This window comes from Sarcophilus harrisii, chromosome 2, assembly GCF_902635505.1.
Source record: "Sarcophilus harrisii chromosome 2, mSarHar1.11, whole genome shotgun sequence".
Classification (NCBI taxonomy): domain Eukaryota; kingdom Metazoa; phylum Chordata; class Mammalia; order Dasyuromorphia; family Dasyuridae; genus Sarcophilus; species Sarcophilus harrisii.
In genome coordinates, this window is record NC_045427.1 from 393,761,938 (window position 1) to 393,775,439 (window position 13,502).

Below are 13,502 nucleotides of genomic sequence, written 5' to 3' on the forward strand. Positions count from 1 at the left end.
GAATTAATAATCCAGTGAAAAAAGACACACAAAAGGAAGCTGGAAAGGGATCTGGAGTTTTAGATAGGTAATGGGGGCTGGGGAACCCAGGGCATTATCAGTTCAAACCAGGTACAGCTCAGATGGAAAGAGCAGTTAGATGCAGAATCCAGACCTAGTACTCCACTCTGCAGCCCTTCAATCAGGAGGGAGAAGAGGTTGGAATTGGGAAGGTGTTGAGTATACAGTAGATATTCAATAACTAGTTACCCATATGTTTGAAAGGCTGGAAAGTAAAAGGGGCATTTCGTTTTAGAGAGGATTTTAAAGACCATCTAGTTTAATTCCTCATTTTACAGGGAAAACTGGATCTGAGAGGTTAAGGGGATTTGTGCAGGCTCATATAGTTAGTTGGTCATAGGTTTGGACACTTTAGGCAGTCCCTTCTTAAAATATTGTCCTTAAATGCATGAAATTAATATATATATATATATACATACATATATATATGGGACACAATTATATTGCAATACAGTTATCAATATATTTTTGACATTTTTTACAGGAAAAACTGGATCTAAGAAGTTAAGGGGACTTGTCCAGGCTCATATAGTTAGTAATAGGTTTGGACGATTTTGGCAGTCTGATGAACCAGTGGAACCCTTCTTAAAACAATGTTTTTAAATGCATGAAATTAAAAAAAAAATATATATATACTAGCAAAGGGACACAATTATATTACAATACAGTTATCAATATATTTTTGATATTTTTTACAGGAAAAACTGGAGCTAAGAAGTTAAGGGGATTTGTGCAGGCTCATATAGTTAGTTGGTCATAGGTTTGGACACTTTAGGCAGTCCCTTCTTAAAATATTGTCCTTAAATGCATAAAATTAATATATATATATATATGGGACACAATTATATTGCAATACAGTTATCAATATATTTTTGATATGTTTTACAGGAAAAACTGGATCTAAGAAGTTAAGGGGACTTGTCCAGGCTCATATAGTTAGTAATAGGTTTGGACGATTTTGACAGTCTGATGAACCTGTGGAACCCTTCTTAAAACAATGTTTTTAAATGCATGAAATTAAAAAAATATATATATATACTAGCAAAGGGACACAATTATATTACAATACAGTTATCAATATATTTTTGATATTTTTTACAGGAAAAACTGGATCTAAGAAGTTAAGGGGATTTGTGCAGGCTCATATAGTTAGTTGGTCATAGGTTTGGACACTTTAGGCAGTCCCTTCTTAAAATATTGTCCTTAAATGCATGAAATTAATATATATATGGGACACAATTATATTGCAATACAGTTATCAATATATTTTTAAAAATGCTTATTGACGTCAGATTAAAAGCCTGCTTGAACACAGGAGGTGGATTTAAACTTCAGATTTCACGGCTTTCGGGTGCAGATACAGTTTCTTTCTTAAGAAGGAAGATCCCTCAAGAGTTTTTTTTCTTCTCTCCTCTTGCCCCCGTTATAAAGTGGGCAGGATTTGGACGGGCTCTCTCATTGGCTCATTCGACGGTTTCTCCCCGCCCCTTGGGGCCGGAAAGCCAATGAGGGCGCTTGCTCTAGTTTAAACACAGTCTTGGGAAAACAAATCCGGCTGAGCTGCTAACGGCTGCGGTGGGCGTGGCGCGGTGGTGGGCGTGGCACGGCGGTGGGCGCCGCTCAGCTCTTCTGGACAACTGGCGGTGAGGACTCCGCGTGAGCAGGTCGGCCTCAGGTTCCGGGGGAGACGGAAGTTCGAGCCCGGTGCGACAAGGTGCTTGGTTTGGAGGTAGGGACACAGACGCAGGCCGGGGGCTTGCCCCAGAACAGGCCCCTGAAGAGAACCTGGTAGGTAGAAGGCGAGGAAACGGCCGAGCCGCCAACCGCGTCCTCCCGGGTGAGTCCTCCCAGCGTGAGTGGGTGATGCGAGCGATCCGAGCCCCCTGGACGCTCGGGGCTCCCGGAGATTCTCCGGGGCTCTCAGGCTGCGCTTGCGCCGAGGAGCAGTGTGCGCTTGGAGCACCCTATCTCCCCTCCCCCCTCCCCGCCCTCCCCCCTCCCCCTCCCCGCAGGCGGCCCATATATTAAGCACCTACTGTGTGCCAGAGAGCGTACTAGGCTCTGAGCGTACAAAGACCCAAGAAGCAAACTGGGAGTTTACGTTCTTGGGAAGCATGAGTCATACGTAAAATAACGAAATAAGCGTAGACAAAGCGATTAAGGATTAAATCTGGACTACAATTGTTGGAAACGCCCGGTTTACTACGTAGAGGAGACTGTTTTTACCAGGAGTGATTGACATCTTCTCTGCAACTAATTGACATATCGACTGTTCTAACTATTAGGTTACACGGGTGGGTGCTAGAGACAGGGCTTGAACCAGGTGTCAGGGCCCCCAGATCCCCGTGGATTGTGCCCCTACTGCCTTTCTAATCAAGTTTTAAGTCGTACAGAATGACTGCGGGTGGGGGAGAAGCGGAAAGCTCTGGGGTCGGTGACAGGCAGCTGGGTGGGTGCTTAGAGCTGGAGTCAGGAGCGGCTGAGAGCAAAAACGGGCCTAAGACACTAGTTGTGTGACTGGGCGGGCCTCAATTGCCTCATCTGTAAAATGGGGATGATAGTACCTGCCTCTCAGGATTGTTGTGAGGAGCAAATGAGGTACCATATGTAAAAAGCTTTGCAAACCATATAGTGTTATAAATAAATAAATAAAAATAAAGAAAGAAAGGTCTTAAGTGGCAGGGAGCGCTGTAGCTGAGCAAAGGCAGATGGGGGTGAGGAAGAAGGAATGAATTCCAGCACTCCGGACAGCCCTACGCAAAGAGATAAAGGAGAGGGAGCTGTAGAATGTGAGAAAGAATAAGAAGACCCACATTGGCTGTACCTGAGTATCCGCTGTGAAAAGTAATGTGTGCATCTGAAGAAAAGATGTGCTGGAATCCGATTGTGAAGGGCTGAAATGCCAAGTGGAAAAGTTTACATTTGGGATCAGATTTAGAGCCTCCCTCAGGAACCTTGGGGGCCCTCTGGTCCCATCCTTTGAATCTTAGAGGAGGAAACGGACCTCTGGAGAGGATGTGATTTGCCTGAGGTCACACAGATGGAATTTGAACCCAGGTTTTCTGCTTTTAATTTCAGTGCTTGTTCTCAGGGATGCAGATGGAACCTCTGATTTCATTAGGAGGGGGAACTTCTGGGAAATGATAGTCCCTTTAGCAGTGCAAGTCCATACCTTCTCTGTAACATTGCTTAGAGCACTGAATATTTAAGTGACTTTTTTTCAGGGTTATTTAGCCAATATGTTTCACAGGTAGGACTTGAACCCAGATCTTCCTGGTTTTGAGGAAGACCTCTCTATACCACTATGTCTCTAAGATATTCTCTTTTATCTTTAAGAAATAGTAGAAATATACTGTGGCCATTCAGCATAAGAATCTAGCATAATAATAACCATATTTCCTGACTTTGTCCTCAGGGAAGAGTTTTTTAATGATGGGGAGACCATTAATAATGTTGTGGTTTTCCTAAGCAGGAGGCTTAAGAGAGAAGAAAGGAAATCAGAAAGACCCTATATATTTGTTGTAATTGAATAAGGGTACCAAGCAGTCCTGGTTTGGAATGGGATCCTCTGGGCTCTTGGCTTTGGATCTTGATCTCTCTGGTCCTCAATTCCCTTATCTGTAAAGTGACAGGGATTGGATTATAAAATTTGAGGAATATTTCTACCCATTTTGAATTTAACTCTTTTACTTGGCTGACCTTCACAAATGTTTGAGAGCCTACTCTGTAAAAGGTTGTAAAATGGGTACTGTGGGAGCAAAAAACAAAACAATTCCCACTTTTTTTAGCTAAAAACTTTAACCTTTACATACTGATTTAAATGATTCTAGAACAGTTGTTTAGTTTGATACTCCAGCTCAGTAAATTTATTAACCTGTGTACTCACTAAATGCTGGCCCACATCTGGGAACTGCTGCTGCTTTGTATTTGAATGGGTGAGAACTTGGTGAGGGCTAGGGAATTCCTAAGGGGTTCTGCTACCTGAACTCTGCTTAACAAGTACCACCGGACTTTTCCATCTGGCTTGTACCAGAAACACTCCTCATATGTGCCTTTTGTCCCTATTAGAAGGTGAGTTTCTTGAGGACAGGCACTGGCTTATTTTTCTGTCTGTATCCTCATTTCTTAACACAGTGCTACTCTATGGAAAGTACTTGGTAAACACTTTTTCATTAATTCGTGCTTAGCAGTTCTCTAATTCAGAGTTCACACCTTTAAGAGTTCACACATTAGCCTTCAAGATTCACAAATCAGGATTCAGTATGAGATTCACAAGTTCAGTGGAGGAGATTCACAAGTCAGGAACCCATAATCCCACTAATGGAGGAGAAGTCAGTGGAAGAGATTGAGAGAGCCAGAATTCAGTGGGGGAGATTCAGAGCCAGGATTCAGAGAGCTGGAGACTGAAGCAGGCAGAGGCAAAGGACTAGCAACAAGAGCTCTTGGAACCAAGGAAAGCTAACTGGGCTATTTTGGGAGAGACAATAAAAGGACTGGACTTTTAACAAACCTGGCTGCATTTGAGGTGATTTGAACTTGAAATCACTTGAGGTGATTGATTTGAACTGAAACGAAAGCTGCCTCCAGAAGCCCACAAGAAATCTGCTCCCAGAGAACGATTATATTTTAGAAAAGAGGAACACTACAGATTATCTCATTAAAATCCCTTCATTTCATAGTTAAGGAGAGTAGGGCTCAGTGACATGATTTGCCCACTGTCAACTTTAACTAGCAGTTAAAAAGTAAGGATTGAAATCCAGTTACTGTTAGGCTTGGATCATTTCACTTTTCCACTACAGGGTTCTGCCCTCCCTTCTACAGTAATCCAGAATGGCGACTCTAATCTATGTCGATAAGGAGAATGGAGAACCAGGCTCTCATGTGGCACCTAAAGACAGGCTGAAGTGTAAGTTTACTTGATTCTGATGGGCATGTAGGATTGTTGTGAATAAAGTTTTCACTGAAGGGCTTGACCATGGAAGTTGTATAAAGTGTGTGTACTTTAAAAAATGTGTCTGTATCCTCATGGTTTACTTGGCAAATTTTAGGGAATTGGCAAAGATACTAATTGAGACAAATTATAGTTTCAGTTAACTACAAAAACGAGCCCTAGAAATCAACGACATTTCTATATAATAATGACAGAATCCAAGAGGCATAATAAAAGGAAATCCCAAAGTGCATAAAATATCTGGGAATGAATTTATTAAGTTATACATAAAATTTGTTTAGATTTAGTTATAAAACACTTGTTACTAAACAATCTTTTAAATAACTGAAGAAATATTCACTGCTCATGATTGGATCATGCCAATGTAATAAAAATGATAATACTGTAAATTTATAGCTTTAATGCCATGCTGATCAAATTATTAAAAGGATACTTTATAAAACTTGATAAAATAATAATAAAATTCATTTGGAAAATAAAATACCTAGAATATTAAAGGAAAAAATGAAAAGAAGGAGGAATTTTACTTCCACATCTCAGATTCTATCATAAAGTGGCAGTTGTCAAATGACAATGGATATCTGATACTGCTTAATAAATAAGAGTAATGTATCTGCATCTCTGCATCCTTTTCTTTGGTCTGGATTCTCTCTTCTGTTCTAATTAGTATCAGTAATAAATTCCCTTACTCCTGTGGGTGAGTATCTTCCACACTTTTTTTTTTTTTTTTTTTTTTTGTAAGTAGCTAAATAGGGTTCCCAATTTTAAATTTTATTTATTTTTTGGGGAGCAAAGTCTTAATAAGTTTAAATTACATTACATGCTTCCCACTAGTTATATCATGTTCATATAGCTATTATGAATCCTTACCTTCTTGTACTGATGTCTTATTCTAAGTAATGTATTTTTGGAAATAACTTTAAATGTATCTCTTAATATTTAGCCCTTCCCTGAGGCCTGTTATGTACACAATCTGGGGCGTTCATTATAAAATAATCATTGTGCTTGGATTAATCAAACACCATTTTGATAAGCCATTTATCAAGATAACTTTATGAAGAGGAGGAAATCTTGAGTTTTGGCATTTTGAAATAATCCCAAAGCAATGCTGTCAGGGTCACTGTTACAGTGGGAAGAGTGTATATACAGTGGAAGTTTCATGTATTGGGCAATAGCATAACTTGATATAGTTGTTCCAGAGTAGGGGATTCTGATCACAATTGTTTTTTTCAGCAATCAAAGCCTTATCTGGAAGAGCTCAGATTTCAACTCCCAAGGCTGGCAAAGTGTTTGCTGCAACTCCAACTTTATCCAAATCTGTCAGAAAGGCTTTGGGGCCTGTCAACAGGACAACAGAAAAGGAAAACTTCGTGGGGAAGAGAAACGTACCTCTCAAACAGAAAGGGCAAAACTTCGCAGCTAAAAATGTAAGAAGGACCTTTGGTATTTCAAATGATATTTCTTTAGACATCTGTGAGAATTGAGGCCCTGAATGATATATTTTTCCATGCTTCTCTATATTCATGATAGCGTATTTATAGTACAATAATATTCTGTTATACTCAGTACCACGATTTATTTAGCTATTTCCCCAGTTGATGGCAATCTATCTATTTTCTCTCTAGTCAATCAACTGACATTTTAAAAGGTGCTTATTACTTAATTGGGTACTATCCTAAGCACAGAGCATAAAAAAAGAAGCAAAAACATTATCCTTGTCCTCAAGGACCATGCTACTCACATCCAAAATAAATACATTGTAAATGTGAGAGAATCGTGGAGAGAAGTCAAGATGGAGACTGGCAAAGGCATGTTACTGAGTTGGAATTTGAGCCAAGTCTTGAAGGAAACCAGGAGAATTAGATGAGGAGGGAGAGCATTTCAGATGTGGGATTTATTGAATAGGAGAAATGTGGTCAGAGCTGTACTTTGGGAAGATCACTTTGGTAAAGATGTGTAGAATGAACTGCACTGCACAGCAAAGATTTTTGTCAGTGGTCCAGATGGGACATGATGAGGGCTTGTGTCAGGGGACAACAGTGAGTGGAGAGATAGGGATATATATGAGACATGGAGTGAAGGTAAAAATGACAGGAAGACATAGCAACAGATTGGACATGTGGAGTGAATGTGAGAAAACCTTGAGAATGAAACTGAGGTGGCTGACTTGGTTTGGGCAGCAGGATGGTGGGTGCCTTTGTTGGAAACAAAATTCTGAACCTCAATAAGGGTGCAGTAAATGAACAAACTCTGTATGAGTGAAGCAGTTCAAACTTTTAATATGTCCCTGTAGGAAGAAGTGTGAAACTCGGAATAAGCAACAACTTTACTGGGGCAAGAGCATAGCTTATCTTTTCCCTGTGGCAAGTCTCTCCCTTATCTCCCCACTGACTTGGGATAATGAACATTCTTTCCTGAACTCCTACAACATATGTTCCTTAACACTCCCCCTTCCCCTCTCCATTGCATATATTGTATGACCATCAAAATGAGCCCTAGCTCCTCCTGGGGAGGAGAAGTTAAAATGTATAAAGCAATTAATCATGCCTGCTCTAGCTTTGCTATGATTTTTCTTTTTATTCACAAATGGCTTTAATTAAAATATAATATTTTACTTAAAACACACAATGAGGCTTAAGAAGACAAAGTAAACAGAATCTGAGTTCACAAATTTACCAGTTACTCTGTGGTAGCCATTAGTCTGTTTGGCCTTTATTTGCTATGACTTTTGTCCTACTTTCAGTTTTTTCAGCTACAGGATTAGCTCTACCCAGGTTTACCCAGTATCAGCTTGCTTCAGGCTCTTCCCTGCTCACCTTTTCTGGATTATTTCTGTTTTCAGATTTATTTATTTTTTAATCTCTCTATGGAAATGTATCTATCATTTCTCATACCTTCAACAATAATAGAAAAGTTGCGAAGAAGGGAAGATTTGAGAGAAAAGAGGAGCTTTGTTTTGGATATGTTGAATTAGTTTGTCCTTGGGATATTTTGTTTGAGATGTCCAGTAGGCATTTAGTGGTGTGTGAGACTGGAGTTTAGGAGAGAAGTTAGCGTTTTATAAATAGGTCTGAAAGTCATCTAGCCAGAGAAGGTACTTGATCATAGGTCAGGAGTCTTCAAACTACGGCCCGTGGGCCAGATGTGGTAGCTGAGGACAATTATTCCCCTCACCCAGGGCTATAAAGTTTCTTTATTCAAAGGCCTATAGAACAAAGTTTTTGTTTTTACTGTAGTCCGGCCCTCCAACAATCTGAGGGACAGTGAACTGCCCCCTATTTAAAAAGTTTGAGGACCCCTGCCATAAGTAGTCAATGAAATCACCAAGTGATATAGCATAATAGTATAGACTGCAGTGGTTCTCAAACTTTTGTTTTCAGTATCTTTATCCTATTAAAAATTATTGAGCATCTCTCCAAAGAGTTTTTGTTTATCTGGATTATATTTATAGACATTTACCATATTGGAAATAAAAACTACTTTTGAATTTGTAGACCCTCTAAAAGGGTTTCAGAAATCCCCAGGATTCTGTAGACCATACTTTGAGAACCACTGGTATAGAGGGAAAGGAGGGTCCAAGACAGACCCTTGAGGGATGCGTATGATCAGTGATTTGAATTATGATCTGGCAAAGGAGCCATTACAGAAGTTGGAAAAGAATTTAGAGAAAGTAATGTCACAAAAACTAGAGAATCAAACAAAAAGAAGAAGAGTGAATGACATTGTCAGAGGCTACAGAGAGGTTGAGAAGGATAAGAAATGACAAAAAGTTCATTAGAGTGGGCAATTAATGATATTGGAGAGTGTTGTTTTTGTTTTTGAATGGAAGTTGGAAGATTTAGAAGAGAGCAAGGAGAAGAAATGGAGTCACAAATTGTCAGCAGCTTTCTCAGGAAGTTTAGTGAGAGTGGGGATGATGCGGGAGGTAACATGTTGGGGAAGGCATGATGGAGTGGAGTCAAGGGTGCAGGTGGGGGAATTTACCTTGGTAAGAAGAAGGAGCCATTTCTTCCCTTGGGATATGTGAAGATAATGGGGAAAGACAATTCAGTGATGTGAAATGAAATGGAGAGAAGTGGGTGAATGGAAAACAAATTTGGTTTTTCTCCATGAAGAAAAAATCCAAGTCCTCAGGTGAGAGAGGAGGGAGAAAAAGGGGTGCCATAGAAGGATTGAGAAGGGAAGAAGAAAGGTTTGGAAGAGACACTGTGGTGAGTGGAAAAATGAGTTAAGGATGCTATGTAGGGAGCCCAAGTGAGATTATACAGAATATGTTTATTACTATAAACATCCAGTCAACATAATTTTTTTTTCTAATTCCATTTGGCCGTACATGAATCAAAGTAAAGGCAGTGAATAGTGAAAGCATCCAAAATTGAGATTTATAAAAGCATGATCAGTGATGGGATAAAGGACTGAAAGATTCTGGTATAGAGTTGGAACTGGTTCACCAAGGGAAGAAAGGAGATGGTAGCTAGTGAAGGGATGATGACCTAGGAAAGAGCTGAGGGGTAGAAGGATTAAAGGTCATAGTGAGGATGAAGTACTGGGTTAGGAGCCATAAAACAAAGAGAAATAAAATGATAAAAAATTATAATCAGATAAAAGACAGGATCCATTTGAAATATTCTTATCACTTTCTTCCCTTGCATACTTGGAAGTATGCTCAAAAAATACGAACTCATTTTAATATTAACTAAACAAAATATAATTAGGATTATAAACCTGCTAGAAAATCATGATGTGTTTAAAAGCCAACTTTTGGTGTTATCTGCTATTTTAGATTATTCATGTCAGTGTTCTCCCTCCACTAGTGCAGATAATTGAATTGACTGTTTTTTAATTGACTTCAATATGCATTCCTAATAAGATATATTGACATTTAACCAGTAAAGACAAGGACTCAGTATTTTTTGTTCTTAGTAAGGATTGAGTTATACTACCAGAACAATATGCTGAGTTTTATTTTTGAACTCTAATGACACATAAAGAAGCTAGAATTGTTTTAAAGTTAGCATAAAGTTTTCTAACTATAAGCTTGGTAGCTTAGTCATAATAATTTATACTGTAATCATCTCACTTATGAGAGTAGATGGGAAGTATCTGACTTAAAAAATTCTGTATATTTTCTTCTTTAGGTGACTGAAAAGATTCCTACAGAAAAAACCTCGGTTCGGTTCTCAAATGAAACATGTCCAGAAATAGAAAACTTCTTTCCCTTCAACCCACTAGGTAGTATGCATTCTTTATAGCCTAACATTTGTTATGAGTATATTTGGCTTCTCTAGAGTGTTTTCATTTTAACTGTGAGTCACCACCTAGATATAGTTATGACCTAAGGCTTGTCATATTTTAAGGTCTTTTATTTATTCAACAAATGTATTTGGTACCTACTATGTATAAAGTGTGGTTGCTGGGGTAAATCCCTTTTTGAAAATGCTTCCTAGGTAAATCCAAAGTAATTTCAAGGAGGGAGCTAGTCAGTAACATTTATTAATTGCCTACAAAGAAAGGATCCACCTTCTCCAAACCAGTCCGTGTTCTTATGGAGCAGATAACATTCAAAAAGCTATGTACAAACAAGATATATGCACGCTAAATTGTGAATAGTTTCAGAGGAAAACCACTAAGATTAGGAGAACTGGATGAGGTTTTTTGCAGAAGGTTGTATAGGCAAAATTTGCAAGAATCCAAGGAAGCTAGGAGGCAGAGAATGAGGAATGATAGAATTTCAAGGGACAGGTTGTAAAATTTGGAGTTGGGAAATGGGAGTACTGTATGTGTGAGGAATAGCAAGGGAGCTAGTGACACTGGATCACAGAATATGGAGGAAAATAAGGTATGAGAAGGTTGGAAAGGTAGGAAGGGACTAAGTTATGTAGCCAAACAGCATTTTATACTTGATCCTGGTGGTAATAGGAAGCCACTGGACTTTATTGAATGTGAGAAAGTGGCAGAGGGGAACATGTTCAGACTTTATGAAGATCAATTTGATAGCTGAATGGAGGATGGATTGAAATGAAGAAAGATGAGGGAGACTAACCAGAAGGTTGTTGCAGTAGGCCAAAGGTGGGGTGATGAGGACTTGCATCAGGGTGGTGGTTGTGTTGGAGAAGAGAAAGAAATGTCTATATAATCTGCCCTTTTTGAGAAATTTATTGAATTTTTGGAAAAAAGTCTAAAGTCATTTAGCAGATATTTGATTAAGGTCCTGCTGTGTGCCAGACAATATGCTTTATATAAATGACATTTAATTTTCTTTTATTTGTAAAAATTTCTTCCCAGTTTAAAAAAAAAAAAAAAAGTAAGATCTTAATATAAGGGAAACACATTTGGCTATTAAGAAGAAGGTTGAAATAGTTGAAATTAATAGATGGACTTATCATTTAAACAGAATTTGAGAGTTTTGATGTTCCTGAAGAACATCAGCTTGCAAATCTGCCACTGACTGGTGTCCCCCTCATGATTCTTAATCCGGAAAAGTCGTTTGAAAGACTTGTAGAACTTCCACCTTCACCTATGCTGTTGCCTTCTATGACATGGGAGTCTGGTAAGTTATCAGATATGATTTCTTCCACTCTCTTCCTTCCTTTTCCTTATTCTTCGCTACTTAGAGATAGTTGGTGATTAGATATTCCTGTTTTAGGACACTTGTATGCAGTAGGAAGAAAAAGCTGTTTATGTCACATCTTTAGGAAATGAAATAATCTGACAAAAACAATTTATCAGTAGGGAAAGACTCTCCATTAAAAGGCCTCAGCAATAAGTTGCTAGATTAAAAAAGATAGGCCATTTTGGCAACCCTCAATTCAAGATTAAAATCCTGAGTGATATCTTGAGGTAGGATTAAACCAGAAAGCAACTACTGATTGTCAATTTTTTTTCTTTAAATATTAACAATTCATGGTGTAGATTCTTCTAAGGTACTTGGCTAAGATGAAAGCATCCTCAAGCTGATAGAAAGAAAGGCCTCTCGGCAATAGCAAAGAATGACATTCAAAGGTTGTAATTTTTCCTTATAGAAAACTGAATATATACAAAATAAATAGAGAATACTGTCAGAGGAAAGGCATTAAGGTTAAGGAAAACTGAATGCTTTTTTTTTTGTGCAGAAGGTGCTTAGGTAAGATTTGCAGGAATCCAAGGAAGCTAGGAGGCAGAGATGAGGAATGATAGAATTATAGGCCTTGGGGACAGGTTGTAAAATTTGGAGTTGGGAAATGGAGTTATAGAAACCTGAAGTCGTTTTTAATAGCTCAGACCTATTTTCCAGCTGTAATGAATATTTTTTGGTGCCTGCTGTTATTACTCTGATCCAATTCCTTCTTTGAGGACAAGAGGTCAAGACCTGGAGTTTGGAATCAGTCTACTTTCTTAGCAGCTGAGTGACCTTGGGCAAGTCACTTAAGTCTGTTTCCTCATTTTGAAAACTAAGAGGATTGAGCTTCAATGTCATCTAAGGTTCCTTCACTCTCACAGCCTGGTTGTTGTTTTATTAGATGGGCACGGGTTGTGACAGGCTCTCCCAGGAAGGTTCTGGTACGGTTAATGCCCCATTGACTGTTCTGCAGAGAAGTGCTGAGAGGATTATCACCCAAAGGCTGGTCACCAGGTGCCAAATCAAATTATTAATAAAGAAACAAATCCTTGCAATAGCAACACATAAAGGTAGGGCAAAGTGCATCAGTACAGGGAGCACTGGTGGAGATCAGAGCTTTTTGGAATATTTTCTAGTACTGCAATTTTCATATTGCCTATTAGGATAAATTCACCTACTTGATAGGATAAAGAGAGGAACACAGTTAAACTTGAGGAGCAGGATAGTATAGGTGCTTCAGAAGAACTTTAAAGCCTGACCTAGGCTCTTGAAAAGCAGACTCCTGTTTGTGCTTCTAAAAGCTCGAGGTCACAGTTGGACATTCGGGTCAAGGTTGAGATTCAGAATCCTTATTTAAATTCGTTAACAGGACTGTGATTTATGAGGCCTTGTCAGAGACGTATAGGTTTTCTTAATTGTAATCTTTCTCTCCTAGATCTGTTGGAATCTACTTCAAGCCTTCTGTCAACTGTGGATGAAATTGACTTGCCACCTGTGTGTTATGACTTTTCTGTTTAAATGTCTTGTTATTTTATGATGTAGTTATAATCATTTTTGTATTAATAAAGCAATTCTTTATTTAGTAAACTTTATTGAGGGTTGTTATTCAGATAGTTTCATTGTTTTATGTTTAGTTATATTAACTATTATGTTAATTATAAAACTAATCAACATAATAGACTGAATATCCCTTCTAACTCTAATCTAGTAAATCCCCCTTTTTCTCCTCTCCTCTTGAATGAACATACTTAGAGAAATGAGGAAACTGAGGGTCATTTGTGAGACTGTCACTTGGCAAATAGTGACAAAACGAAACTTGATTCTAGGTCAGACTAAGAATTTATACTATGCTTTCTTATTGATATTTTTATAGACATCTTCCTTTACCAGAGA

The 13,502-nt window shown here is 38.5% G+C and overlaps 1 protein-coding gene across 3 annotated transcripts; it reads left to right on the forward strand.

The window, feature by feature from the left end:
* The first annotated feature begins 1,183 nt into the window (after positions 1–1,183).
* On the forward strand, positions 1,184–13,201 carry PTTG1 (PTTG1 regulator of sister chromatid separation, securin). 3 transcript variants are annotated; one of them, XM_031953625.1, is made up of 6 exons: positions 1,184–1,897; positions 4,882–4,966; positions 6,245–6,438; positions 10,150–10,243; positions 11,406–11,561; positions 13,045–13,201. In XM_031953625.1, exons 2-6 carry the CDS (start codon positions 4,891–4,893, stop codon positions 13,125–13,127), a joined length of 603 nt encoding a protein of 200 aa, XP_031809485.1. In that variant the 5' UTR covers positions 1,184–1,897; positions 4,882–4,890; the 3' UTR covers positions 13,128–13,201. The 3 variants fall into 3 exon arrangements, with proteins under 3 accessions (XP_031809485.1, XP_003756836.1, XP_031809484.1); XM_003756788.4 differs by having other exon boundaries at positions 1,184–1,789; positions 4,860–4,966; XM_031953624.1 differs by having other exon boundaries at positions 1,186–1,897; positions 4,860–4,966.
* Positions 13,202–13,502: the final 301 nt, after the last annotated feature.